The sequence below is a fragment of the Morone saxatilis genome, unplaced genomic scaffold (assembly GCF_004916995.1).
Source record: "Morone saxatilis isolate NCDOM2014 unplaced genomic scaffold, NCSU_SB_2.0 Contig16, whole genome shotgun sequence".
Classification (NCBI taxonomy): domain Eukaryota; kingdom Metazoa; phylum Chordata; class Actinopteri; family Moronidae; genus Morone; species Morone saxatilis.
In genome coordinates, this window is record NW_023339718.1 from 3,646,963 (window position 1) to 3,674,743 (window position 27,781).

Below are 27,781 nucleotides of genomic sequence, written 5' to 3' on the forward strand. Positions count from 1 at the left end.
GTGCAGGAGGAGGGGGAGACAGAGAGAAGATGTGCTGCAGAGAGAAGCCAATGGAGGCGATGGGGAGAGGCAGGCACGCTAGACTGTCAAATCTCAGCCGTTGAATATTTAATGGAGCCTGGAGTGTTTATTTAGTTAGCCTGTCGATTTTTACCCCTCTGTCAATAGCGGCTCCCGTGTAGCCTGCTGATGATCTTTAGTGTCTCTTCCCCCAGGAGAGGCCAGGCACTAAATGCAATTATGGATTTTCCTGCACCGCAATGTGTTTGATATTTTTACTGATCTAATTTGCAATCTGGTAGTTTATTGTTTGGCATTTTAGTGGCGCTCAAGTGGCGAGGCAAATTTGATTTCCCCTCATAATTCTTTATAACTTCATTAATGCTGTTAGCACATTGGCACAGATCTTAAATAAAGCTAGAGAATCATTGCATGGATGAATGCATTCCTCATTTTATTGTCTCCATGCCCCATTCTTTTTACTGATTCTGGTTCTAATTAAAAATCATCCTAGTGGTGTACTGTCTTTGTGAAATATGAAATCATAATCGGATTTGAATGGCTCCCTTCACAGAGGCATGCGTATTCAGCCATACACTCAGATCTGTTGTGGGCAGAGCGAAACAGAATCAAAACAACTTTCTTTCAGTGGCATTCAGCGGCTTCGGAGACAAATGAGGGTATTAGCAGCAGAGCAACAAAAGTAACAGAGGCAAAATAATGCGGGTGATTGTCTCCGAGAGAGACAGCGTGGTTCCAAGTGTTTCTGCAGAGCCGTAGGATTTCTAGCCCTATGACGGATGTGTTAGTTAGAGGGGCAGCATTAGCTGTAATGCTGTTAGCATGTAGCCGTGTGAGTGATGTGCTAGTTAGATGCCCAGCAGTAGAGCTAATGGTGTTAGCGTGTTGAGCCTTCAGAGGGATGCAATCGGTTAGGCTGTGATGGATGAGTGTCGTGCCGCAGAGGCCTGCAAGCCTCCTCATTCGCCAGGCTGTCAGCTTCTTAAGTGGACGTGCACAATTAGTGCCGAAATCAGAGACTGCTTAATCTGATGGTAGGCTTAACATTCAGTAGGAAAAATGGCTCATCTAGCCGGTGGTGAGTGAATGATGGCCGCTGTAAAAAGAAGAGGCAAAGCGGTGTAAGAGAGAAGGGGCTGATACACATCTCTCTCATTCAGTGTTCCAGCAAATGTACAGTAAGTAGTACATGATGCTGGGGCTTGGTCTTGGTTGAGAAAGCAATCATAGAGAGGAGCTTTATTTCTAAGAACTTTATCCCACAACACGACTTCCTCTCTATTTCAGATTAAAATAAAATTACCCTTAAAAGTTCTTTGAAAGGATTGAATGGGCTGTCATCACTGCACTTCTTTTGCTGTTGAATGACAGACAGATGCTGTCATGTGTCACAGAAAGCAGAATACACATTCTTCATTCACATACCACTTCAGGGGTAATGAACAGGGCACGTCCCAGACTCAGGCACAGAGCACGGGACATATTCACGCATCATTGAGTTTCCTAAACAAACAGAGGAAATTTCAAAGGCTCAGGTACTGTGGCCTCCATGATCTACAACAAAACCTGTTCCTGTCTGCCCCGGCGCTATGCACAGACACATAGCTGTCATTACTGGCCAGATTATCGGTTGTTGCTGCGATGAGTGCAAACCACAAATTACATTGTTGTGTGTCACATTCGTTCTGCCTTGATGTAACGGTATATTGACGTCTTAAGAAGTAATCTGTTTAGAAATTGTTCAAGATTATTGAATTGGTTATTTATGTATTTTTCATTAAAGTTTTTTCTTTATTACTCTTTAATCAATTAACTAATTACTTTGGTGCTTTTCCAAATGATGTACAAATAAGTTCTTGGAATTTATATGTATATAGAAACACGGTGATTTATTTTTTTAAGGAAGATTTGAATCTGATTATTTGAATGTTTTTGGATAACCTTTATAAGATAAGAGATTTTATTTACAGTAGAAACCCTCCGTACACATTCAACTCTGCTTTCTACCAGCTATAAATTATGGGAATCACTATTCATTTTTCTGATGATTCATTCAGAAAAGATCTCTTTAATCCCTGCAGTTGTTACTGCGAAGGCCCGGTTGGAACACAAACTTTTATTTTGTAAAAGATTTTTCTGACAGCAAAGATCCCCTCTCTAATTGAGGACTGTCATCAAATCAGCGGCAACTTTTGCCCTCACCCTCTTGCATCACTTGTGGTTTCAGAAGAACACAGGCGCTCTCGGCAAATCTCAGTGATATGAGCGGAGACGAGAGATGTTTGTTCTCCGGGCCGTGTATAAAATTCATTGTCCTTATCAGCTGAGATTAGAGGGGGAGCGAGGCCGAGGAGGATTTCTCTCTGAGCGGGAAATGTCATTTCTCTGTAATAGTTTATGATTCATCTCTCCACCTTTGACTAAATAATGAGGGATGACAATTAGAGCGGGCCATGGGAGTAGGAATCAAAGGGCTGAGATTCCCCTTGGCAGAGTCAGGCCTGTCTGAGTGTGCTCCCAGCAAACTGGATCCAGATGTCGGGGTCTGTGTTGCTGCTGCTGCTGCCACAGCCGCACAACAGGGTCTTTCTGCCAGCCAGCCGGCCACTCAGCCAGCCAGCCAGCCAGCAAGCCAGCCAGCCAATCTCTAAACCTCAATGCTTGCAAACATGACAGGAGACTCTCCCGGTGAGAGCCTGGGACAGAGGCCCCCCGCTTCAAATAAAAGAATTCCAGCTCACGGCCCTCACAGCCCTCACAGAGCCAAGGGCTGCGAAGTATCATTTCTTTGCATGCTGTGATTTATCTAACCTTCAGTTTGTGTCTCTATCCCCTCTTTGTCTTCCCTCTGCCTTTAGTTTGTGGCTCCTTCTGCTTACTGTGTATGCGGGTTGGCAAAGAAATGTTATGGATGTAAATAGGCTTTTAGCAGGTGTAATATATTTGTGGATTGGCATGGAAATGCTGCAAGAGTGCAAACAGATGTTAAAGTGATTTATTTATTTGTTCTTTAATTATCATCCAACTTTTCTTCAGCAGCCCCATAGATCTCTGGTGGTTTGATGTGTCTGTCGGTGGAGAGGATGAGGGGGTAGAGTCGAGGGGGTCGGGTGTTGTCACTCAGCGCGGCGGCTGGATCAATGGTCCGGCGTGGCAGAGAAAAGGCCAGCAGAGTGCTATTGATATGTTTAACAAATTAGCCCTGATGACGGCAGGTGTGATTGTGAGCACAGCTCTGGGGTCAGCTCGTCATATGGTGGCTAACAGACACGATATTGCTGCGTGTCCTGATCTCTCCATTCCCTCACAATGGCATTAGGGGCACCCCAGGGAAATAAAGAGTCCCACTCCCCTATCCCCAGTGCTCTTCAAATTAACTCCCCAGAAGGTTAAGCTCCCTGATTCATAATTATTCAAGCCCACCACCACCACCACCACCGGCCCTCTCCACATCCACTTCCCAACCCCTCTCTCCCTCTCTCCCTGCCACTTCTCCTGAGTGGCACTTGGCTTTTTGTGGGAAAGCCCAGGAATTAGATTAGCTAAGCCTGACCTGTGAACGTACAGCCAGATGACGGGAGCGGGATTGGACTTGATCTCTGCCTGTCTAGCTGTCTCTCTATTCAATCTAGCTGTCTGTCTCTCATATGGTGTGTTATTGCTTGTGAGCGTCCCTATGGATGAGACATTTTCAGCCGCAGCTATTCTGCAATTGCATATATGGCTCTCCGAGGAGCGGCCAGTGTCAAGAGTACATCTCACTTGCATGGACATGATTTGAATGATGGGAGGTGCGATTGGTCTTCAGTTCTCCCTCTGTGGCCTCGTGACAGTCTCAGTGCTGGTCTTCTCATTAAATAAGTGCCAGCATCAAACAAAACATAGTGACTGCAAAGCAAAGATTGAATGAGAGTCTTTCTACAAAGTGTAGATGCAACGGCCAAACAGTCTAATGCGCTCACATGATTGCAGTTTGAGGTTCTCTCCTCTTAGAGTATTATTTTTTCTTAATATCTATGATCTTAAGAGGAATGTTGGTGGTCAAAAGCAATGCACTCTCCTGCTCTTAAAAGCAGTTTCATTTGAAATAAAATGCACCAGGATTATCCATGGTTTTTAAGGAATTTGCTCTCCTGAGCTCACTTAGACTCTGGATTGCACTGGAAAACAAAAAATCTCTGAGTCAAGAGAGAGAACTTTAAATGCTTAGTGGTTATAATGATGAGATTTAGGATGCAAGTGTCAGTTAAATCCGAAATCTGCATTAGAATTTCATCAACCCTCAGAATTTGTGTGTGTGTGTGCATCGCCACAAAAAGATGCTTTTAACCTCTGTGGTTTGAGTTTTACCTGCTGGAATTACACCAGAGTAGCACTACTACTGAGGTCTTAATAGTTGTCACACTTCTCAATCAGCGTAGGTCTTCTGTGGTGGAGCCGCGTGCCTCTGAAGTCAATTGGGTTCCTCTGGAGGCCGAGGTAATGTAATGAGGGACCACTCTGACTCAGGGCCGGGCTCCTTTCTCTACAATCACATAATTAATCTCCTGATTCTACCCCTCACCATGTCATGACAGATACGTTTGTGTTTGGTGCATAATGGTGAAGTGTTCTACGCTTCCCGCATGCCTCTGTTTTGGAAAACGGTTATAAAGCCCATTCCTTTACGGCCTGCAGAGGGTTACGAACAAAACAACACTCCCTTTGGGCCCTATTAGGAGACAAAGAGAAACACACACACTTCTCAAGCAGGTATCCTAATAATATGTCGGCAATTTAGATAATGACTGGGAGTGAGATAAACTGAAGTGTGTATTACAGGTAATTGGATCTGCAGTGTGTTGGCTACCTAAGCATATATGGGGTTGTGTATTGTGAGCTGGTTCTTCAGCTTACAAGGGGCACTAGGAGATGGACTGTCAATGATAAGTATTGTAAGTGTGTGCAGTTATAATGGCCGGTCTGAGATATTTTATCCACCCACAGCTACGGACATCATCAGAGCCCGAAGCAAATCACAACTGGCTTCGGAGAGCCGGCTGTGGACGAGGCAGACTTTACATCATTTCTCCTCAGATCCCCGGCTCTCGCGAGCACGTCCAGTTAGTCGGAGGATGACAAATACAACACCCGGGGCTGTCAGAATGATCAAGTTGAGAGTTTTTTTCTCCAAGGTGAAGCCGAGAAAAGTTGGAGCCATAATGAGAGTTGTCAAGCCTGTGAGGTGAAGCGCAGAGTATAGCAGGCGGTGGGAGCAACGCAAGGGTGCCTTTGGGGGCCTGGTGGGCTGGATCTCCTTGGCCTTTAAAGAGATTACCTTGGCAGTGTAAGGAGCAGGTCTACCCAGAGGGTTTAGGGGGAGATAGGCCAAGTAGCCCATTACCAATACTGCAGAGGACCCTCACAAGCTTCATTAATAATCTGATGATGAATCACTTTAATTGGACCTTTATAGCTGTTCCCATCTTCTCAACTCTATTCTTAATGGGCTGGTAGTTTGTTTTTATTTCACACAATAATAATTTCTCTAATTGATTAACTTTTTACTTATTTCATGAAGGATGGGTTAGATAAATAGGGCTTGTAGCTAATGTGACGACTTTTTAACAAAGCGCTCCTTTTTGGCAAAATGCTTAATTTGCCATCTTTGTTCAGATATGTCCATATGGTTCAAAGTAGTGCCTGTTTTAAGACTACACACAGGGTCAGATTTCTCCCACTCTTAATTAGATGAGGGATAGCCTAATTAAATCAAATTCATTATCCTCAGCTCTAGAAATCAAGAGGCTCTATTGGAAATAAGGTTAGGCTCCCCCTCATCCATCATGCCCTAACTAACCAATTTACAGGCCAGCCTTTTGCATGAGGCATTATTACCTTGTCATAAACACTTACCTTTAAAATCCTCGAATCAAGCCGTGATATGCTAAGCTTTTATCACATTAGTTTGTGCTACTGTGTCAGCCTCTTTCTGCCTAAGATAAAGTAGGCTCTGAATAATTATATTAGCCACATAAGGCAGAGACAGTGCAAACGACTGCTATTTAAAGCTGGCTGATAATTCCGTATAATTAAGACATAGTACAGTTCCTCACACGGAAGAGGGATCGAGGGCTTTTCTGTGGTGAGACAATGAAAAACACAACAAACAGCTCTGTATTCAGGCTTTTTTGAAAGTAAAATAGGTGCTATAGACTGAAAAACATCACATGTATCTGCGAAGAATTTGGCTCTCTGCTTTGGCTGTATCTAATACCGTTAACTATACACTTGGCCACAATGTCTCATTCCTGCAGCTGTGAGTCACAAGTCACTCTGCGTCCATTGTCTTGGAGACACAAAAAGCTACCATCATGATTACTCGGAGCTCAACTGATCTATCTGAGCAGACGAGCCATTCATCATATGGCTCGTCTTTGATGCCAGAAATGATTAAAATTCTGTATTTTAATAAAGTCGCACAGTCGCAGCACTGTTTCACGGTTTCTATCTTTGCATATTTCCATCTGATTAGCACAGGTTTAGCATGTGAATAGTGTGGTAAAGATGTGAGAATGCTGTTGCTTAAAATTTATAACAGTCCACCATAGGGCCACAAGCCCTTTAAATGTCGTGCGGTGGTGGGGCCATATTCTGAAACACATGAGGCCTGTCCTCTGATCTGTGTTGGAAAGTGAATTAGTAAGCTCCATTCTAAAGCCAGTGATAGCAATGGGCTGAGAGCAGTGATTTGTTGGCAGTGTATATTACAGCCCACGGTCAGGGAGGGAGGGATCAGAGAAGCGTGTGTGTGTGAGGGATAGGACAGGGGGCCTTATCACTCAGTGTTTACTCACAGTAAATTGAGTTGAAATAATAGTCTTTCTCTGAGGCTAAACAATGGAGCAGGCTGCAGGCCGAGGGCCCAGGCTGGTGCAGAGCTGGCCTGCGCCACTTCAAAATGAAAGGCAGAGCCCGGGGCCATGGGGAGGAGGCACGGTGGGAGTGGGGGGGGCCTTTATGTGGACGGCTTCACCAGTCGCAGAGCAGACACCCCTCTGACAGGCACCTGGGTAGGACAACGGGGAGAGAGAGTAGCGTGGAGCTGGGAGGGGAGGGGTGGAGGTTGGTGGGGGTGGAGTGATGAGGCCTCGGGGCTCTGTCATTAGGTTGGTGGTGGAAAGGAAGATGACTGCCCCGAGGACAGAGGAGCGACAGGTCCTGGTGGGACAGCGGCCACAACCTCTCATTCCCCTGGGTCTGCACTGGGACTGGTGGGACGTGTCAGTCTGTTAGCCCCCCCTCCTTGCTTCAACACGCTCTCATAACCTCTGGCTATGGTTGAGCTCCAGGAGTCTAACCAGAGGAGGGAGTGTGTGTGTGTGTGTAAGCAACAGAGAGGCAGAGGCTGAAAGAGAGAGGTGTAGAGAGCATATCCATGTAGTGTGCAGACCCTCCTATGTCATTGTTTCTGCGTGTGTGTGCTTCAGCTGCACCTCAGCTCTGCCTCCTTCCCTTCATTTATCATTCTGCAACATAAAGTGCTGCCACAGCGTTATAGAAACAGCTGCTTTTTTCAGACAGCCACAGAGAATGGGCTGCTCCCCAGCACACAAAGACACTCCTGGACCTAAAGAGAGTGTAAAATTGGAGTGTGAATACAAACCTTTTTCCTTGCTGAGAGGGCTGACCACGGGTGTCACTGCGGCGGGAGACATTGTCATCGCGTCTGAAGACAAATAAGCATCCATATCGGCGCAATCATGTGTACAATGAGTGGCAGGGGCACCAGTGAGATGGGCCTTGTTCAAAGCCAAAATATGCTACAGCTGCTGCTGCATCACACTCTCTGGGGAATTGATATCAGGCAGTTTAAGCAGGCCTTATATGTATGACTCATCCGAGTCGGGGCACCTGTATCTCTGTGAGCTTCACTACAATACAATGTCCATTTATTGAGTCCTGAGCTAAAGCAGAGGGAACACAAACCCTGTCAGTGCTCTGTTAGGGGTCATAATGCAGTCACTAAAGAGCCAATGTTGGCCCACTGAGTTGACTCGAGGTAAGCGCCGCAGGGCCATGCAGATACAGTTGGGTTCGTGGGGAGACCAGGCGTGCCGTGCCATGCTTCACCATTCCATTCTGTGCCTTAAAGGCTCCACATGGAGAAAAGGGAATTTTGTCGAACCTGTTCTCTTCCAGCTGGAGAGATGAGATTTTACACTCCGCCAACCACATGACAGATAAATGCTCGGTGTGCGTATGTGTGGGTGTGTGGGAAAGACAGAGGAAAGCCGAGAGAAAGAGCAGAAAGGGCATCAGACAACTCTTCTGCCAGAGCTCCTGGGGCAAAATGCATGCTTGAATACTTGAAGACATGAACAAAATAGTTTCACAGTAACATTAGCTGCTGCGATGGAGAGAGAATTTCCCTTTTAAACACACAAACATGCACATACACAATGCAGGTTGCAGCAAGTCCGAACAATTCATTTATTGTTCTTTTAGGGTTATTTGTACCTCGTCTGGAATTCATATCACAGATAACGATGACATTATCAACAGAAATGTTATGTGCTGCAGGTGTTATTTTAAGAGCTAACAATAAGAGTAAAACAAAACAATTTTAACCGAACAATGAAAGAAATAAATAGATAAATAAATAAATGACAATAGCATCAGGAATATAAATGTAGACAGTAGATTTTGCAGTACGTGTGTGTGTGTGTGTGTGTGTGTGTGTGTGTCTTGGGAAGGGAGACATATTTAGATCAATTACCAATACTGCAACGTAAAAATACTCTATTACAAGTTAAGTCCTGCTTTGAAAATGCAATTAAGGTAGCCAAAATAAAAGTACTCATAATTAAAAAAGGGTAAATTGGCCCATCTGAGTGTTTAAGAATTATATATTGGATTTTTAGTAGCATTTTACTGTATTTGGTCAAGATGGAGTTATTTTTTATACTGTTAGTGATCTTAAGAAAGTAAATTTCAGTGGAGTAAAAAGTACAATTCTGTAGTGGAGTATCAGTATAAACTCAATTATTTACTGTAGTAAATGTATTTAGTTACAATCCACAAATGGTCATTTTTAGCTAACACCAAGGATAAAACAATTTTTTAAATATATATTTCAGATCTAACAATTATTTGTGCAAGAGTTGAATAACATAAACTCCAAGTGTCTTTTTTAATCAGAAATAAATATAACTGTGTTGTTAACTTAAAGACAATATCAAGTCAACTGCAGTAAATATAATTGGATTACTTTTAACAACACATCTACCTCTATGTGTACTGGCTGATCTATATTTTAAAACCTCTCCAGTTTCATTTAATTGGTTTAGGAATAACTGGGTGATCTATAGTAGATATATGAGGAGTGCTTGGCAACCAAACCTGATTCTTTATAGAGCTTCTTTCATTTCTTTCATTCTTCTAATATAAATTCATCACTTTTATGTTTGACTCCCTCGGCCAGGCGCTCTTAAATCAAACCAATTGGAAAAGAATGTATTAAAAAAAATAAAAATAATGATGATGCAAAATGACCTTTTCTTTCCCTCTCAACCTAAAGATCCCTGGAATTTGTAGGTGGTCTCAATAATGTAGCTGATGGTCTTTAGTGAAACAGCAGGTTTTTGGTTTGCTCTGCGGTGTATGTGCGCCCCTCTGTCTGTTTGACACATTCCAACACTGCACCCCTCTCCAAGGCTCCTAACTACCAGTCAGTCGCCATGGTTACAGCCATACATCCATGCCAGCCCGAGCACTCAAAGACATATTTGTTTGGCTAGTGTAGCTACGTTCCCGACAAAAAAACACAGCTTTTTAGCATAACACCTGCTAATCTTGGGATTTAGCTCTTTGAAGAGGATTGCTGATCAGAAATTCAAATATATTATTTGAATGCTAATCTGAATGTTAATCCCCGGCCCCCGGGTCTTAAAGCATCCTGTCTTTCAATAACAATGTTTATTTTTCATTTGCTTTGCCTTTTTCATTTTCTCTCACCCCCGCCCACCCCTTATTTAGCCCTGTAGTCTTCTCCCTCGAGGATATTAAAGGTGGACTCATCCTTTAAAGTATGTAGCAATTTAAGAGCTGTCTGTGATTTGGATGCTCCTCTACACATGGATTATTATTATTAGTTTTGATGAGAATTTAGGTCGCCCTGGCTGTAATGCTTGGTATCGATCCTGCCTGACTGATTTTTAGCATCTTCCACCACCTTCTGATTTTCCATGATCTAATCTCAGGCTTTTAAAACTTTTTCTCACTTAAAATTCTTCAAAAAGATGCAATTCCATGCCCATTTATTTTATTTTTTTGGGCCATTTTTATTAGAGTTCTTGTCTATTTTCCTCTCAATTTTGTTGCTATATTTTCCTAGATGTTATCAGCGTGACTGTATCTGTGAGGCTGAACGTTAGCAGCTAGAGGAGATAGGTGGGTGGCTGATCTGAGTGTCCTAATAATTATGTTTTAATTCGGATAAATAAATGCCATGAAAAAAAAAGGAGAATATAATGAAAGAGCGACCAGACCAAAACATATACATCCTTATAAAAACTACAGCTGCTTATTGACTTATGTGAGTAGTTAACATGGTGTACATTAGTCTATAATTGCTGAGTGTATATCCTCATCCAGTCAGCAGACTCTACCGTGCATGCCGTTCTTTTGACATCAGACTCTATAGCGCTGACTTTTGTCTTGGCTAAGACACAGAGACAGAGAATCAAGGGCAGCAGGATCACACACATGAATCCGGATCTTGTGAACAACGTCTAATTCCTGGTTGCCTCACATTCTGTCCCCCCACCAACTAATTTTGGGCTTAGACTGAATCTCTGTTAAGTAAACAGAGCCCCCTCATACTACCAGCCGCCATCACAATGATCTCCAGATCATCTCTGCCCATTAAAACCTGGGCAAACACTTTACTTCACACCAATATACTAAAGATTGGAGGATGAGAAGAAGGGGAAACACACAAGGGCTTTTTTCTGTCTTTTCCCAGATTGTCTCTCTTTCTCCTTTGCTACCTATTAATCCAGTATCTTTCAGCCCTGGTAAACTCCTCAAGATGGACATTGCTTGGTTCAGGATGGAAAGGGGTCAAGCTCCACTGGCCTCTGCACAGAGCTGTGGAATTTTTCATTAGTGCACAGCTGGGTCACAAGTGGCTCCAAAGCCGTCTTAATATTGTGTAGGCCCACAGATTAGGAGCGGAGAAAAGAAGCCAAAGCGTGATGCTCTCCACCAGACCCTGTCTTTGCATATTTGCAGACTTGTGCTTTAGAACACCTCATATTACTGTTTGTTTTATTTCTTAGACCCAGAACCTCTGGGTCAATAGTAATTATAAAGCCCTCCAATCCAAATGTTGTTTTTTAACCATTCCAGCGCTGAATCTGTAAGATGAGTCCATTTATTTTCTTACAATAAAGAAAGTAAAGTGTCTAAGCATTGGCTGAGGCTTCTCCGACTTTTTCGCTTCATAATTTAATCTAATCTTTGAGAACTTTTTGTTATTTGGACGTGAGATCATCATTTATTTCTCCAAAAGCATCAAGACTTGTAGTCAGCTCCGGAGTCAACCTCTCATTAAAAAAAAATACAGATAAAAAAAAATAAACCTTTTGTATCTGTGGGCAGTTATAGTCAGCCATAGCTCTATACCATGTGATAACCATTACACTTATTGTAGCCATCACTCTCTCTGCTCTCCCAGCTCTTTCAGAAGCGGTAATCACTCGCGGTGGCTCGTCGAGCGGGCCAAGCCCTTAATGGTGGGCTCTGCTCCACCTCACGCAGATCAGCTTGGAAGGGGCGGACACACAGAGACCCAGCACTATTATTATAAATAAATATATATATACATAAAATGGCTGCAGACGACTTTACAGGTGCTTTTACTGGGAGCTGTCCAGGGATTTCTGTTCGGTTCTTGGCGTCTTGCTTTTAAAGAGGCCGCGTTGTAAACATGTCACAGCTCCAGCAGCGATGGCCCTTAACAAACTGCTTCACTTACTGCAGTGACAAAAGGCAGAGCACAGCACTTTATAACAGCCCTGTAATTCACAGTCTTTCTCATTTATTTGCTTAAGGATCTACTCCAGTTTTGAGAACAGGTAAAAAAAAAATAAACAGGAAAAAAGACAAAATGCAAAAAAACATACATCCTTACAGTGATCATCTCCTCATTGATGCTGTTGCTCAGAGTATTGTTGGTTCTGAGCCTAAATGCGATGTTGCACTCATTTTACATACTCAGGAACACCAGCTGTCCAAACAGCATCATGTGTGCCTGCCTGCTTACTCTTGTATTTAGATGTGTACTTAGCCTCCTCTGCTGCCCAATACACTGTCCTTTTCACTCCATGAGCTTTGTTCTACCTGTGTGGCTGGGGGGGGCAGGGGGGGGATTATTTCCACGCTGTTTTCCTACTGACTCATTAGCAGATACATGTGAAGGAGGGTTGCTTGATGCTGCAAGACAATTCTCAGCATTGCTTTCGGAGCTTTGAATGAACACGTAGCTTTATCGCTGGCAAGGTACTAGTCAAAAATTAAGATATACAAACACTATTTGCATGTTATTTTAGGCTCTTGCAGTCAGTTAGAATAAACATACACCTACACAAACACCTCGTCCTCTCTAAACTGTATTTCAAGTGTTGAGTAATCTGTGAAACACACAGCCGCTGGAATGAGATCATTTGAATAACGACTTCAGGGTTAGGATTTCTTTGTGCAGCTGTGCAGTATAGCGTTATGTACAGATATGCCTGGGATGTCTGTCTGGCCGGAGACTTGTCTGAGAAGTTCCACATTCCAGTGCATAGGAGCTCATGCTGCCATAGAAATAAAGTGGCCATATTTATTTTAACAATAGGGGGACGTGTGGGATAGATGATCCTGGAAACACTTCACTCTAGACTAACTGTAACCGGTGTCTTTTTACAGATTCACCATAGTTCTGTTCAGCAGCTATTACTAAGTGTGTTCCCTCTGAGATGTGGGGCAGGTGCATATGCATACACAAACACATCGAACACGTCTCCGCTATTATCTCCGTTATGCCAAGTGCAATCAGCTCGTCTCATTCCTCCCCTGCGAGCTCGCAGGCAGCCGCTGCTGCGCTTCAGTGCGGGGAACAAGCAAACCCTGTGGCCAGGGCTGCGTGATGAAGAAGGCACCTTTGGGCCATTAGTGGTGTACACATCTCCCGTTAATGTGTTTTACTTTTACCTGCTGGGAGTTTAATTAAAAAACAAAGAGCCTCAATTTAAAGGCCATTATTATGCTAATGTAGTAAGCACGGGATGGTGATTAAGCAGCTTTTAGAGCTGACTGGAGCTGGCCCTTGGGAGCAGAAGGATGGCACTTTTTATTTGGCTTCATTACTCTCCATGAATCTATGCTCCAAAGAGAAATGCTGATACTATGAAACAAGGTCAGCTACTGAGATCATTTATGGAGACAACGTTATCGGTCCCACTTTTTTGTACTGTACTATTCATGGAGGTTGAAAGTTTGTTTTAACCTCCTTTTCATGGAGAAAGAATGAATCAGGATGTGTTGTATCTGCTTTTATTTACATGTGCACAGCCAGTGTTGTTCAAGTAAAACTTTCTTTTGGAATCTGCTTTTATCATCTGGCCCTCTGCAAGCAATCAAACACTTGTATTAACTAAACTCAGGTTGCTATTTTTAAATCAGCGTGGTCAACCTCTACTGATTCTAGAGGAAAACAGGACCATACATAACAAAGTAATTTTCATGATGTTGAGACAAAGTTGAAAAGTTTTGCCCTCAACATCTGGGCATCAAATGTTTTCCTCTTTAGCCGAAGCTCTTGATACTGTTCCTAAAAACCAGTGTTCACACACTGTGGCGTCTCTCATGAGGACCTGAGAAATGGCTGTTCAACAGTTCGGAGACCTCTGCTGACTCTTTGAGACAGATATGTTTGTTGTCTTTCCAACAATAAACAGAACAATTTTCCACCTATAAATTTGGACCAGAAATGAGCTGTTCATTCAACATTTTTTTAAAGGCGTGTGAAAACTCTAAACTCGCATGAGAAGATCAACTCCACTTTTATAATTTCTTGATATATATATAAGAGCAACCAGGTAGCTTGGCTTTATACAAAGACTGGAAATGTGAAAATAACAATTTTGGCTCTATACAAAGTTAACAAAAAGCACCTCTAAAGCTCACTAATTGAAATGTTTCATCTCATTCGTTTAATCCAAATGAAGCTGCGGGTTTACAAGGGCTTATGTGTCAGACTATTTCTGGTTATTTAGTTTCTGCTAGAGGGGGTGGTGGGTGGATTTTGTTAGCGGACAGAGCCAGGCTAACTGTTTCCACATTTCCGGTCTTTATGCTAAGCTAACCAACAGATATGAGAGTGGTATCAATCTTCTAATCTAACTCCCACTAGAAAAACAAATAAGCACATTTGCAAAAATATAAAAAAAAAAGCTTTAATTGCTTTAACATTTTTACATACTTTTTCAGTCTTTATGCTAAGCTAACTGGCTGCTGGCTGTCACCAGATATGGGAGTTGTATCTTATCGTCTAGCTCCTCAGCAAGAATGTGAATGAGCGTATTTCCTCAAATTTAGAAGTCTCCACATCTGCTGTGAAAGCAAAGAAACCTGAAAATATTCCGGTCAGCTTTGCCTGTCTGCCAAGAAAAGACTAATTCGAGATGTGGCAGCTAAATCAGAAAATATCAAGCGTGCACGTTTGACCGGTTGCTCCATATGCCCTTCGTCCTGCCCGGAGGCCCTCGTCTGACCTGCCTCCCACTTCTCATCTGTCACCTCGGCAATGATTGGCATGGCCACAGGTTTCCTGCTCCAACACGAGAGCCCATCTTCAAAGTAATAGCTTACAGCTGCTGCCTGGATAATCCTCATCCCCTCTGTCTTTGAAGGGATGCGGTGACATAATAGCCCGGGCTATTCTTCCCTAAATTGTTTTGGTGTTTCTCTGAGTGTTGTTCAATAGCAAAAGGGGAGCAGGTGAGACTGTTGCACGTGTTGCTAAATGTAGCATGATTATCAAGCGCCATAAGCAGCTCCATACTCCCCACTCCCCCTCTTCTCTCTCTTATTCTTCTGAGTTTCTTTTATCCCGCCCAGTCCTCCTGATGCTTATCACTGCGGCAGAAGCATTAAATGTAATGTCTGTAGAAGGGAAATCATTGGCAACATGTGGTGAGAGCTTAAGATGTTGTCACACTTTAAGTTGCCTATAATCTGTTCAAAGGGAGACTGCATAGTTCTCCAAAGTGCCTGGAAAAGGGGGGAAGAAGAAGAGCAGCAGAGAGGCCGAGGTCTCTCAGCTGCACTTGGCTCGGCTGAAGTGTTCATCAGACAAAATAACTGTCGGTCCCTGTTGGCTTTTGTCTTCTTCATAAGGCTCTTTTTTTGTTCTCGTCTTTGTTTTTTAGCATTTGCTAAAAGCACAGCTCGTAGCGGTACAAGCCTCGGCAGTGTGATAATCTGTCACGGAGAGGGGGAGAAAACCATAGATAACGTAAGAAAGAACAGACAAGGGATTACAGGTATGTGGACACAGGATTAAAAAGAAGGACGTAATGATTCCTCTGGGAGAGAGCTATGTGCTGAGATGGGCTCTTTTTTTCCTTTATGAGTCCAGTTCTGGGGAGGCCTGGGTAAATATTGACAGTTCTCTCTGCTTGAGATGCGGCCATTGATCCGCACAGGAGGGTCTCATCGCTTGATCTGTGCACTCAGGTGTGGGAGGAGGGAAAGCGAGAGCCGGGACGTGGGCTGTCATGCTGGTGGTCTTCTTTGTGGTGTCTTTTAAACACAGACTATAGTTTAAGGGTGCTGATCAGCCTGCCTCTGCAACACCGGGAGTCATGTTACCCAAGCAGCTGAACGTCCAGAAAGTGGATTTTAGGTGAATACCAGTCTTAGTGTGACGGGTCACTGGGATCAAGTAGAGGCAGAACATTGTAAATGATCAGCTAAATCACTTTAAAGTCTGATTCCACTCACATCTACAGCACTTTGATATCTTTAATATCCCAGTAGAGCTTTGCAGAGAGCTGTAAAGTCTCCTTTTTCCACTAACGTTATCAACAGCCCCCGCTGATGTGTTTTTCTATATATAAAATCATCATTTACATCTTCTCCTCTGTCTCCTGTTGGCATGCTGGCCCACTGGCCTGGTCCTCAAACCACTAATCAGGTAATGTTGGGGAGGTTGAATGGCGTGCCTCCCCCTGGTCAACCTTCACTGCTCACACAGTGGTGTTGTTTTAAAGAGCATTCTTTAGCAGCTGAACTTGGAAAGGTATTAAAGTGGGATTAGGCTCCTCCACAATCCACTGCTTGTGTCATTCAGGGAGTTTGTGTTCTCCTCTCCCCACTGCCACCTCCCCACTCCTCCTCTGTTTGATTGTGGCTAGCCGCAGGAGTGGGACTGACTGTGCCTTTCAAAGGAGAGGGGTAGGGTTAAATCCCTAGTCCACTGCTCCCTGCTAATTCTCCTTGTTCCTTAGAGAAGGATTTACTTCTGCTGCCAGCTTCTCAAAGGCCTTCTCTGCCCATCCGAAAAGTCGCCGTTGCCTTCCTGTGGAGGTGTGGTTGCCATAGAAGGGGCGTCATGCATGGCTATTCCATCTGAACCCCACTGAGAATGGGGACCGGGGACTGAAAACAGGCAGAAAGTCCGGATTAGACCCGAGGACAAAGCAGGACAGGAAGATTCCAGAAGGGACGAATAGGAATTACAGCAGCAAAAATAATGCAAAGTGACAGAGAGGGGAAATAGAAAAATAATGGCTTACAAGATTAGACTCGGCGAGGAGAAAGAAGAAAGGAAAGAGGGCTGAATGAGAATGTTTTCATCTAGATGAGAAGATTTGAGAGAGCGGTCGTAGGTGAATGCGGAGTCCTGGACGTATCAAAACCGCGCTAACAAGTCATTTCCTCAACTTTTTGCCCTCTTTCTTAGCCTAAGCCGGCAATCATTAGCTAAACATTAGAGTTAGAGCTGGGAACTTGTCTTGACAGATTCATCACCTCTTTTCCCTGATCCCAGCATGTAACACGCTAATCCCTCTAAAAACTAGAAACAGGTCCCTGAATATTCAGTTTATCTTTACAAGAGTGTCGATGTAAGATTTCCTTTTTTAATTCTTTTTTCACATTTTTATTTGATTTTTTTAGTAGTGTTGTTCTTGCCTTTTGTTTTTTAGCGTCCAAACTTGGAGGTTTGTTTAGAAGATAGATCCAGGTTGGCAGGTCACTTAAACTAGAACCCTGCTTGTTTGAGAAACATGCCAAAATTTCTTTTTCAAGGGATTATCCTTGAGGTTTTTCCATAGTTGAATAATAATCTTCTTAACTTATTGTAATAAATGAAAGATTAAAGGATTTTATGAACCCTGTGAGTGCCAGTTTCTGACATCTCTGCTGTTTTGCTGCTGCATGATGGTTAAAAAGAAAATAAGATGCTATAAGTGGTGTTTTCTGTGCCAGACTGGTGGTGATTTTGATCACAACGGATGGAACTAGCACAATTACCTATCAATTGATGTGATGTAATTAAGATAACATAAAATTTAGCCCTCCCGATGCCGATCTGATGAGCAAAAGTGAAGCGATTAATTTAAAAAGCTGCATTGACAACAACAAAAACCACATCGTCTTGTTTCCAGCTTGCATACAGCTGCTCATACACGTGTGAACACACAGGCACACACACACCATATCAGTACTCAATCAGCACCTATAACAACATTACCATAACAAAACCATCCTTTGGTTTCCCTCCGCTCATATTTACACATTATATTCATCACTATCGCTCATCCCTGTCCCGAACCAGCAGATGATGTCAATTGCTCCTCTTGCTGCCTCCCTGCCTTGCACAATGAAATAGATGTTCACCACAAATAGATAGGCGGTTGCCAGCTGTCTTCCAGACCAGGGCAAACAAAGAGGCCGCTAATAAATCCAGCTTTACGGCTGGACAAGATCAACCACACTCCCTGCCTTCTTGCTCCATTTAATGTGGCTTCTTCTGAACAACAGAGAACGAATTAAATGCCTCTCAGTCACCAATAAAACAATGCAAACATCTTCCTGAAAGGACATAAAAGAAGATGGAGGCGTTGTCTAGGAAATGGTGATAGAGGCAGTGTTGCACCATAGAGGCGTGATATTAGACAGTAAGATGAAATATGAACAGACTAGAGGGCAGCCCAGTAGTCAGGGATGAATCATGGTCTCTGATATGGTATCTGATACACAGAGAGTATCGAGGGTATTAAAGAAATGTGTAAACTGTCAGTAAAGGCTTGATTGGGATCGAGAGGATTTGGTAATCACTGCACTAGAACATTATCCAGCCTCTTTTTTAGATCCGTGAGGGGGTTTGGGTGCCCATGACTGAGCTCGCTTGGAATGACGTGGGGCCGGGCCCACCCTAGAAATTTTAACAGATGAGCTGCTGCCAAAGGAGTCACCTCCTTGGCTGCCCACAGGATCAGCAAGCCAACTTGACTCTTAATCAAAAACCCTTGATGGGAAGAAGTCAAAAAAGGCTATGGGACAGAATAAAGCCACACACCTCGCACAGAAAAGTGAGACTTTTGCTGAGCAGCAGCCACTGAGGAGGCACAATTACAATATAACAGTAAATAGCAAAACATAGTGTCAGAGTAGCACAAGGAAAGAAAAGTCAGTGAACTCAATATCTAACTAATTTTTTAACATTAGCCACCATAAGCTGCTGGTCATAGCAGACCAAGTAAGCCTAAGAGTGTATTTAACTGAGCAAGGGTGCACTTATTTACTGTGAATTTAACCTTTCATATATAAAACAACCTACAATCTTCTTCTTTTCTTGTTCTGTAGGTTGTTTGCGACCAAGTGCAGCGGCTGCATGGAGAAAATCGCCCCCACAGAGTTTGTGATGCGCGCCCTGGAGTGCGTCTACCACCTGAACTGCTTCTGCTGCTGCGTGTGTGACCGGCAGCTGAGGAAGGGCGACGAGTTTGTCCTGAAGGAGGGCCAGCTGCTGTGCAAGATCGACTACGAGAGGGAGAAGGACTTACTCAGCTCGGTTAGCCCGGATGACTCAGACTCAGGTGAGCCCTCTGCACCCTCTCGCACAAGAGTGAGAACGACACCGTGGTGCTATCATCATATGGCACCAGGGTGTTGTATTCTGTATGCTCTATTCCATCACAGTGGCAGCCAACATAGACATCCACCATAATGGATCTAAACTGAATCAAACTGGTTTTCGTATGGTAGTAATATTACAAGAAAAAAACAATATTAAACTAGTTACCAGATCATTTGCTGGAACATCTGAGATTTTCAGAGATCTTGCATGCAGCCCAGGCAGTAAAAACTTCTAACATATCTCCATCTGCAGCTTTTCAATGGCTTATTTTGCAGCATTCAAGTGGGGGGGGGGCGCGTAGGTTTATGATACAGTAGGAAGTGGAAACAGGACGAAGCCAAGCCACCCTGTATTAATGGCTCTCTATGCGTGGGCAGGGTCTGGTGCTGGAAAGAATTAAATCACTGTATCATGGTGAGTGACAGAGGGATTTGGGGCCTTTCTGCAGAAAGCCTGCTCCACTACTCTTATCAGCTCTAGTGTTCCTCGCCTATAGCCTCCACACACAATGAGGCATCTCGCCAAGCCTCACTGTTCACTACCATCTGGCTCACATTTAGACATGCACAAAAGCAGGGAATTTGTCAAATACATCTGTGCCTGTGTCAACTTTTGTCAACTTGTGGGAATATTTGCTCTGCGTCTCCCTCGTTCGGTTGCGTCCCAGCGTATCGCGCAGGCATGTCTTTTGTGCGCGTCTCCCAAGTTTCAAGATGGAGAAAATGCCGACATGAACAGAGGTTAACCTTGGCATGTGGCGGATGAAATGTAGGTTTTTCAGTGGAGAAATGTAGATGCGTATCAGATAACAGGAGACACTGAAGCATCATGTGTGCCTCTCGTTACAGCCCCAGAATCATCAGGATTCATTAACAACACTGCTGGTTTTGATTTGCAAACACACGTTGTCAGCCCCACACAGAAGGATAATTGATGTTTTTTTATTATTTCATTTATTTTTCATGTTATGTTTACATAGCTTTGTGGCCTTTGTGGCAGATGAAACTGAAATGCATTACAGAATATCTCCAATGCTTTGAATTAAGTCACATATTTAATACTATGTATCATGCCACGATTATTCAGCCAAACAATAGTTTAAACTTATTTAAAATTATAAGAAAAGATTTTTATATATAATATAAATATATAATATAAATTATTACTATTACATGTCAATTAATATATTAATTGACATGTAATAGAGGATAAACTTTAATATAACACTTTTCACGTGTTTTTGTGCTATTTTCAGTACAAGCTAATGAATGATTATTGCGTTTAATTTCAGAATTAGTCTAGTGTTGAATATGTAGTTATTGTGTGTAATAGCTACAAACAGCAAGCGACTTTAAAGTAAAAAAATAAACTAACAGACATTTCCTTAATAATAGAAATCTAATAAAACCAAGTTATTATTTTGTTTTAATGGCACATTGCCGGATAGAAGCATAAAACTTACACCGATTTTACTACCCAAAACTGTAATATCCTGCTGCTGACAGTAAAAATCTAGCAATCCATATGAAAGTTGTCATTATTTTAAGCTCTGAAATAGAGCTAAAAGTTGGACTTTCTTGCTGTGTCATGGGAGATGCATTCCCCATATGTACTCGTGTTTGCTTTTTCATGTTGCACTTGATGTAGTATTCTTATCAGAGATTGATTTAGTGTAAATCAGACAAAGCTGAGTGCAATAAATTACAAGTGACGCAGTGTCCACTTCAATGACAAATGTGCATATTTCACTGTGCTCTCCAAGAGTAAGAGTTGTAGACTTCTATAAGTCTGATCGTACATGTGGCCTTTTCCTTTTGTAATAAATTGATAACAAAGTATCAAAAACACATGTGTCTCCTTTGATTATGCACTTGTGGTGTGTGAATCTCCCGGAATGGGGAAGAACGAAAATATATTTATCAGCAGACTGTCACTGACTAGAAGGGTGTAGTCAGTTCAAGCTTGTGCTGACGATACAGAAAAATGACTCTTTTTGCAGAGAAAAGTGACGATGAGGAGTTGGACATCAAGCCGGAGAAAGGCATTGGAGGCCAGGGGAAGGGGGACGACGGGAAGGATCCCAGGAGGCCCAAAAGACCACGAACCATCCTGACCACTCAACAGAGGCGGGCCTTCAAGGCCTCCTTTGAGGTGTCCTCAAAACCCTGCAGAAAGGTAAGACAGGCTTAAATAATCTGCTATTTTTTAAATATTCCCTGGTCTGCATTTGGTGTAATGGATATTTAGATGCCGACCACGAGCCCTACAGTAGTTTCACAAATAAAATTCTCAAATTAAAAAAATCTCCCCCACCTCAGAGCTGGGCTTTGAAGTGGCGAGCAGCATTCTGTTCTGTGTTAACTGAGGCAGGCTGGTGTAACGCAGTCCGCCTGCACCAAATGTCATACTGAGATACAGTAGGAGAACAGCCTCCGTAGCCCGGACCCTAAAACAGGCGCTGCACCCGGGCCAAGGCTTTGAAGAAGCAATAACCAAAGGGTCCAAAAAGACCACTGCATTTATTCAATGTTCACTGAAATCAAAGAGGCAGTGTGCCTATTGGAAAATGTGAAAGATATGTTAAGGAACCAAAGTATTTCAGTGTGCTGTGAAGTGCTTTGTTTTCTTGTGCTGAATGCTGCAAATCTTTTGTCTTCGTGGTTCCAGGTGAGGGAGACGCTGGCTGCGGAGACAGGACTCAGTGTCCGGGTGGTGCAGGTGTGGTTTCAGAACCAGAGAGCTAAGGTGAGAGCAGCTAACACGGGATAAATTAGATTTTGTGTCCGCATACAACAGCCTTGTTCCATCTTAGAGTCCGGCTAATAAATCAGCACAACTATGTGTGTTAAACTTATCACCGCATTCCTTTCACAAATGTCAAAAAAAAAGAAAAAAAAGCCAAAGGAGTTGCAAATCTAGCTCGCTCTTGCATTAAATGTCTACGCCCTCCTCTTTTCTGATTATTATCTTGTGAAAACCTTTGATACTTGACAATGAAGTGCTCTCAGATACAGATTTTGTGCGGTTCATTCGAGGGTGAACAGCGAGGAGCATCCTTTTTAAATTAAAGAGCGCATGTTAGTTTTGGGGGCTCCTCACAACTTTGACTCCTTCATTTCAGATGAAGAAGTTGGCAAGAAGACAGCAGCAACAACAAGAACAACAGAATTCTCAGAGACTTGGCCAAGGTATGAGACAGCACAGACCCTGCGCACACAATGGAGGCTCATTGTCTCAAAGCTCTTTGTCTGGGATTTTTTTTCAATAGATATATTGAAATTTTAAAAATTCAAAAATTTTAAAGCCCTCTTTCACTCAAAAATGTGCTTTGCTTGTTGTGACTTCATTTAGTTGTATGAGCTTCACTGTGCACAGTCCGACACTAGGAGACTGTTTGTACATTCATCTGCTGTGCTTACGTTAAATCTGAACCCAACACGTGTATACATGTACGTGGAAGATTTTGTGACATCACAACTAGAAGCCAATCATGGTCAGGGGGGCAACCTAAGCAAGTGTGATGTAGAAACATGCAGCATTCATCGGTTCTGGATGTTTTCAGTGAGGGAGAAGGAGGAGACACAATGAACTTTTACTTAAAGGAACTTTAATTTTGTGTTGATTCTGGCTGCCCCTGTGCGTTTTTATTGATTTCAAGGGGAATCTGACTGGCCAATCTTCTCACTGCTGATCTTGTTTGTTTTTGTAGGTCATATAGAGGCATCAGTATTAAATTAAGATTGTTTCATAACCAGTTCAAAACTCCTTGTTGTGGAAACAGACACAAATTAATATTGAAAGTAGGTCATTTTTACATGTCATAAAACATGTCTGGAGGGCGTCTTTTTTTTTGTGTCATAGCAACATATTGTTCTAAATGTTGACATCAAGCTAGTTAGAAGCTGTACTTGTGTTCTTTTTGGTGACTGCTAAACAGCAATACAGTGGAACACAGTGGATCAGAAACTGTGAGCTCTCTTCTCTACATCATGATGCAGTGTAGTCAGATGTGCTGTGAGAGTTTGTCTGAGAAACCAGTTCACAAATTCAATAATTACACTGAATGACAGATCGCAAACATCTCACTGTAAACAGAGCACTTCAATAGTATGATAGATATTCGGTCTGGAAGCCAAACAAAATGAATGGCAGACGTCATTTTGCAAAGCCACTGCAAAGGAAAGTGTGGGGGGGAGGGGCTCCAGGGATGAAGCCACAAGAGTTTTGTGTCCCTCTCACAAGTCAGTTAGCCAAGAGCAGTGTTTGTGAAGGGAATTGTGGGAGAAGCCACTGGAAGGACTACTGGAGGTTACCATGGAAATACTAACAGACACAGGCTAGAAATCCAGGTACTTGGAGGTTGTTACAGCTCCAACACAAGAACCAGACTCCCTTTACTTTTATCAGTATTAGTTGTTTTTGCTCTGGCAGTCTAAAAGAAAAGTGCAAACTCAGATCTAAAATTACCATGTGTGAGTGAGCAACATGTCTCTACTGTGAGTGCTCTACCCATCACGGGTTTCCCCTGTTCAGCCCCACGGTTCTGTGTGCACCCATTGTGTGTGGCTGCTTTCACATTCTGCCGACTCATCCCATGTTTTTTCTGTATTTTTTGTAACGTTTTTCCCCCGTTTGCTCTCATCGCCTTGCAGAGGTGATGTCCAATCGCATGGAGGGGATGATGAACTCCTTCACGCCGCTGGCTCCGCCACAGCAGCAGCTGGTCGCCATGGATCAGAATGGTTACAGCACAGACCCGTTCCAACAGGGGCTCACCCCCCCACAGATGCCCGGGGACCACATGAACCCATATGGTGAGCATCCACCGACTCCACCAAAAAAAGAAAAACACACACCCACTCCTACTCTAAAACACACACACATGCCTGTCCCTTGATCAACCTCATAGCTCCCCAGTGTGGGACATGTGTTCAGGCCACAGCTCCCCTGATTTAAGCCGCTCACAGAGACGTACGAACGGCTTCTCCTCCCACATGAGATAACACAAGCACACTCATAAGCTTTTGGGTTTTGAAGTTTCAAATGATTTTAACTCTCCGCCTCCAGTTCTGAGACATGTCCTGTTAGTGATGTTTTCCAATGGTGGTAAAAACATGTGGTCAGTGAGGACAGCTTGAGATAAAGTGCAGTCTAAACAATGATTGAAAGCTCTGTGAGCTAATGAATCAGAATGAGAAAACAACATGTCTCTGATTTCTGTGTGATATAGGAAAGAATTAAAATGCAAACAAGGGGGAAGGGGGGAAGAAAATCCGTCAATCAAGTGTTAGTCCACAGGATGTAACTGGAATAACACATTTCTTAGTGATGTCCTCAACAAGCCCCAGAGGGACCATTTCCTGAAGTTCATAACTTCCTTATAATTTGCCTCCATTTAGTTCTTCTCGGTAGTAAGAACCCAAATCCCCAGTCTCATCACTCTCCTTTGGTTTGGGGAAAAGAACAATATTGGCAAGGCATTAAAAGATGTGTCTCAAATCACTGTCCCCATTTTGTGCAACACTATCATTAAGATCCAGAGTGTAATAAAGTTAACTATTCCCTCCAGAGAAATAACATGTTGAGGTTTTATGAAAGGCGGAAACAGTTGCTATTAACCAGATCTTTTAGGAGGATGCCCCTTGTTTACATGCTCCCTCATAGACCGCAATTGTCCCAGCGAGGGCAGCAAAAAGTGAGCTTTGATGATAGCTAACAAAACAGTTCTCCCAATTGTGATGACACACAACAGCAATTTCTCAAAGTGACTATTAGTAATTATAATTTCCCAACGCTGCCATAAATCTCAAATACAAGATTGCATTGATTTCAGAGTGGGGTGCGTGTTTTTGAATGACGCCTCCGCCACTGAATACTGAAGGCTAATCTCCGTATCTCGGCATCTCCCCGCAGGTAATGATTCTGCATTCCATGACATAGACAGCGACACGTCTTTAACCAGCCTCAGTGACTGCTTCATGGCATCGTCAGAAGTCAACTCCATGCAGGCCCGCGTGGGGAACCCCATCGACCGCCTCTACTCCATGCAGAACTCTTATTTCGCATCATGAAAGAGAAGACTGAAAAAAAGAACATCAGCACAGAATAAACTGCCCATCTCAACCGAAAGCGCGATGGCCAGGAGTTTCTACACCAACACGGACACGACAGAAGAAACACCTCCTTGCAGTAGCTCCTGGTTATGTGCTGAAGCTTACTCAAAGATAGTAAAACCACTTGTTGTAGGACAGTGAAGATTCCTGGGGAAAAAGACTTAAATATTGTTAGAGATTATTCAGTAGGATTGCTTATCTGTCACAGGAGATATTACTCTTTTCTTTGTTCACTTAAAGAAAACAAGTAGATATTGAAGCCACTTATTACACACTCTCAAACCAAATAACACAGTGAATTTATACAGTGCATGATCAATTGTAAACTAAAACTTTTTGTAAGCCCCCCCTGGTTAAGATGTGGTGTTTGGACTGTTTCTTCTTTACACTACATGGATTTCCATGTTCACCGTTAGCATTTTGATCACTTTCAATAGGTTTAGATATTGTGTTAATAGTGAATAGGTGCAGCATGTCTGCAAGAGTGACTGTACATTTGTGTATGTATGAGAGTTTGTGGTGAGAAAGAATTGTTTAGAGGAGAAAAAAGTGGAGAATTCAGTGGACAAGTAGGATCAGTGAAGTGTAAATACTCTCCCCAGGCAAATTGGATGTGCATGTTAAAAATGGAAAGCATTCTATTTATTTAACTATAACAGGCTCTTGAAGGTGCATATTAAAACTGAAAAGCTTTATTTAAAAGGAGAGATTTTTTTTTTGTCGAGCAATTAGTGAGTTCATGAGTATCACAACTCATCTGTAAGCCTTTTTAATATGAAGATTAACCCTTTTGTTTTGTTTTTTCTTCAGCCAAGCTGTAAATGAGCAATGTTGCTATTTATTTCGTACAGACCATAAACCTTTTTGTTGTCATTGTCATATGTGCATTCTCAAATTGTTAAAGTTGCTAATTGACCAAAGTTGACTGGTTTGATGAATAAACAATGTCTTTCTCCTGATAACATTAAAATAAATGCCATTCAGTGATCATTGGTAACATTTCAAGTCCCAAATATAACCTGCTTTCACAAGTCCCGTACAGCAGATGCTAACATGCTAAGCTAAGATGGCGTACATGCTAGACATACCCACTGAACATCAACATGTTAGCATTTGCATTGTGAGCACTTGTAGCCGTGTGTCTGTTATTTAATTCCAGCTATCGGTTTTACTTTAGAATGAACCAACCTAGCGTATAGCCCTGATCACTCCAAACTCCATTTAGAAAACAAGCATTTTAAAAGTTGTTTGCTTGTCATCTTGCAGACGGACCTGACAAAGTATGAATTCAGGCTATTACCAAATCGACATCATGATGTCATTATTTTGGCATCGTTTTGATCTGTTTATTGCAATTTAATCACAGCAAAAACTGTTCATTTTGGGTTCATACAGCTGTAATGAGCCAGGCTAAGGGTGAATATGTGAAAAATGAAAGCGAGTTAAGCAAGGCAAAAATTTGCGTCGCCTTCTGTGTGAACACACCATTAATCCTATAAATTTACAACTACACTCTGAGCACATTATGTTACGGGGTTGCTGAGGCAAAAACATATACGTGTACTGAGGGTGAGGTCGAAGAAGAGTTCAGGTGACATACCAATACAGCTGCATGGCTAGAAAGCAACCCCACCTATAACCTCGGGGGTTGTCGGGCGGCTGCTTGGAAGTACCATCTGGGTGCTCCTTCATCTCTCTGACAGCTCCTCAATGTGGCCAGGCAAGCTTCCACCCACTGTCTTAGGAGTCACATGACCACGCAGACAAACATTGCATTTATGATCTTCTGCGCTACTATATTCCTGCTCATGCTCATGACAAGGTTTAATAATCTTTGCTGCTACTCCTGAGCAGAAGGAGCACATGAAATTGTCAAATCTGTGAGGATTTAGAGCATGAGCGCGGTGTGGTATATATATATATCTTTACTATCAAGCCTTCAATCTGACAGCCAGGTGTTGGACTTGTTGGCAAGGTTACACTGCCATTTATCTTCACTTGTCACACTAGTAGGCGAGCATCACTGAAAGCACCAAGCATTGACATCATCTTTGTCTGGAACCTGATTGGCTGAGATTTGTCTCAAAATGCATTAGAAAACATGAAAAATGGATCAAATCCAACTGACTCGTCATCTAATTCCTGCTTACTTGATGTTGCTTTGTATGAGTATTAGAAACCTATGCCAAGTTGAACACTCACAACAAACGCCTTTCTGTGTGTGTGGAGGCGGTGGTGGTGGAGGGGGGTGGTGATGCATATGTGTAACAATAAGCAGGACTTATGAGGACAATGAACAGGTTTGTGTCAGGTTTCTAGTATATATGTGGAGTAAAGTGTGAAAGATGAGTAAACAGACGTGACAAAGGCTCACATTTACAGTAAACATGGATGGGCTGCTCCGCACACATTGTGTTTGCACGGGATAGACAATATGTTTGAACCTCTCCCTTTTCATAGCAGGCCAGGTGAG

General features: G+C 42.8%; 1 protein-coding gene across 1 annotated transcript in view; it reads left to right on the forward strand.

The window, feature by feature from the left end:
* lmx1bb (LIM homeobox transcription factor 1, beta b) overlaps positions 1–25,318 on the forward strand; it is a 43,175-nt gene extending 17,857 nt beyond the window's left edge. Inside the window, exons 3-8 of the mRNA XM_035658676.1 lie at positions 18,922–19,154; positions 21,195–21,370; positions 21,863–21,940; positions 22,317–22,383; positions 23,848–24,009; positions 25,109–25,318. Of these exons, the coding sequence (XP_035514569.1) occupies positions 18,922–19,154; positions 21,195–21,370; positions 21,863–21,940; positions 22,317–22,383; positions 23,848–24,009; positions 25,109–25,266 (874 nt within the window). The 3' untranslated portion in view covers positions 25,267–25,318. The remainder of the gene's footprint in view (positions 1–18,921; positions 19,155–21,194; positions 21,371–21,862; positions 21,941–22,316; positions 22,384–23,847; positions 24,010–25,108) is intronic.
* Positions 25,319–27,781: the final 2,463 nt, after the last annotated feature.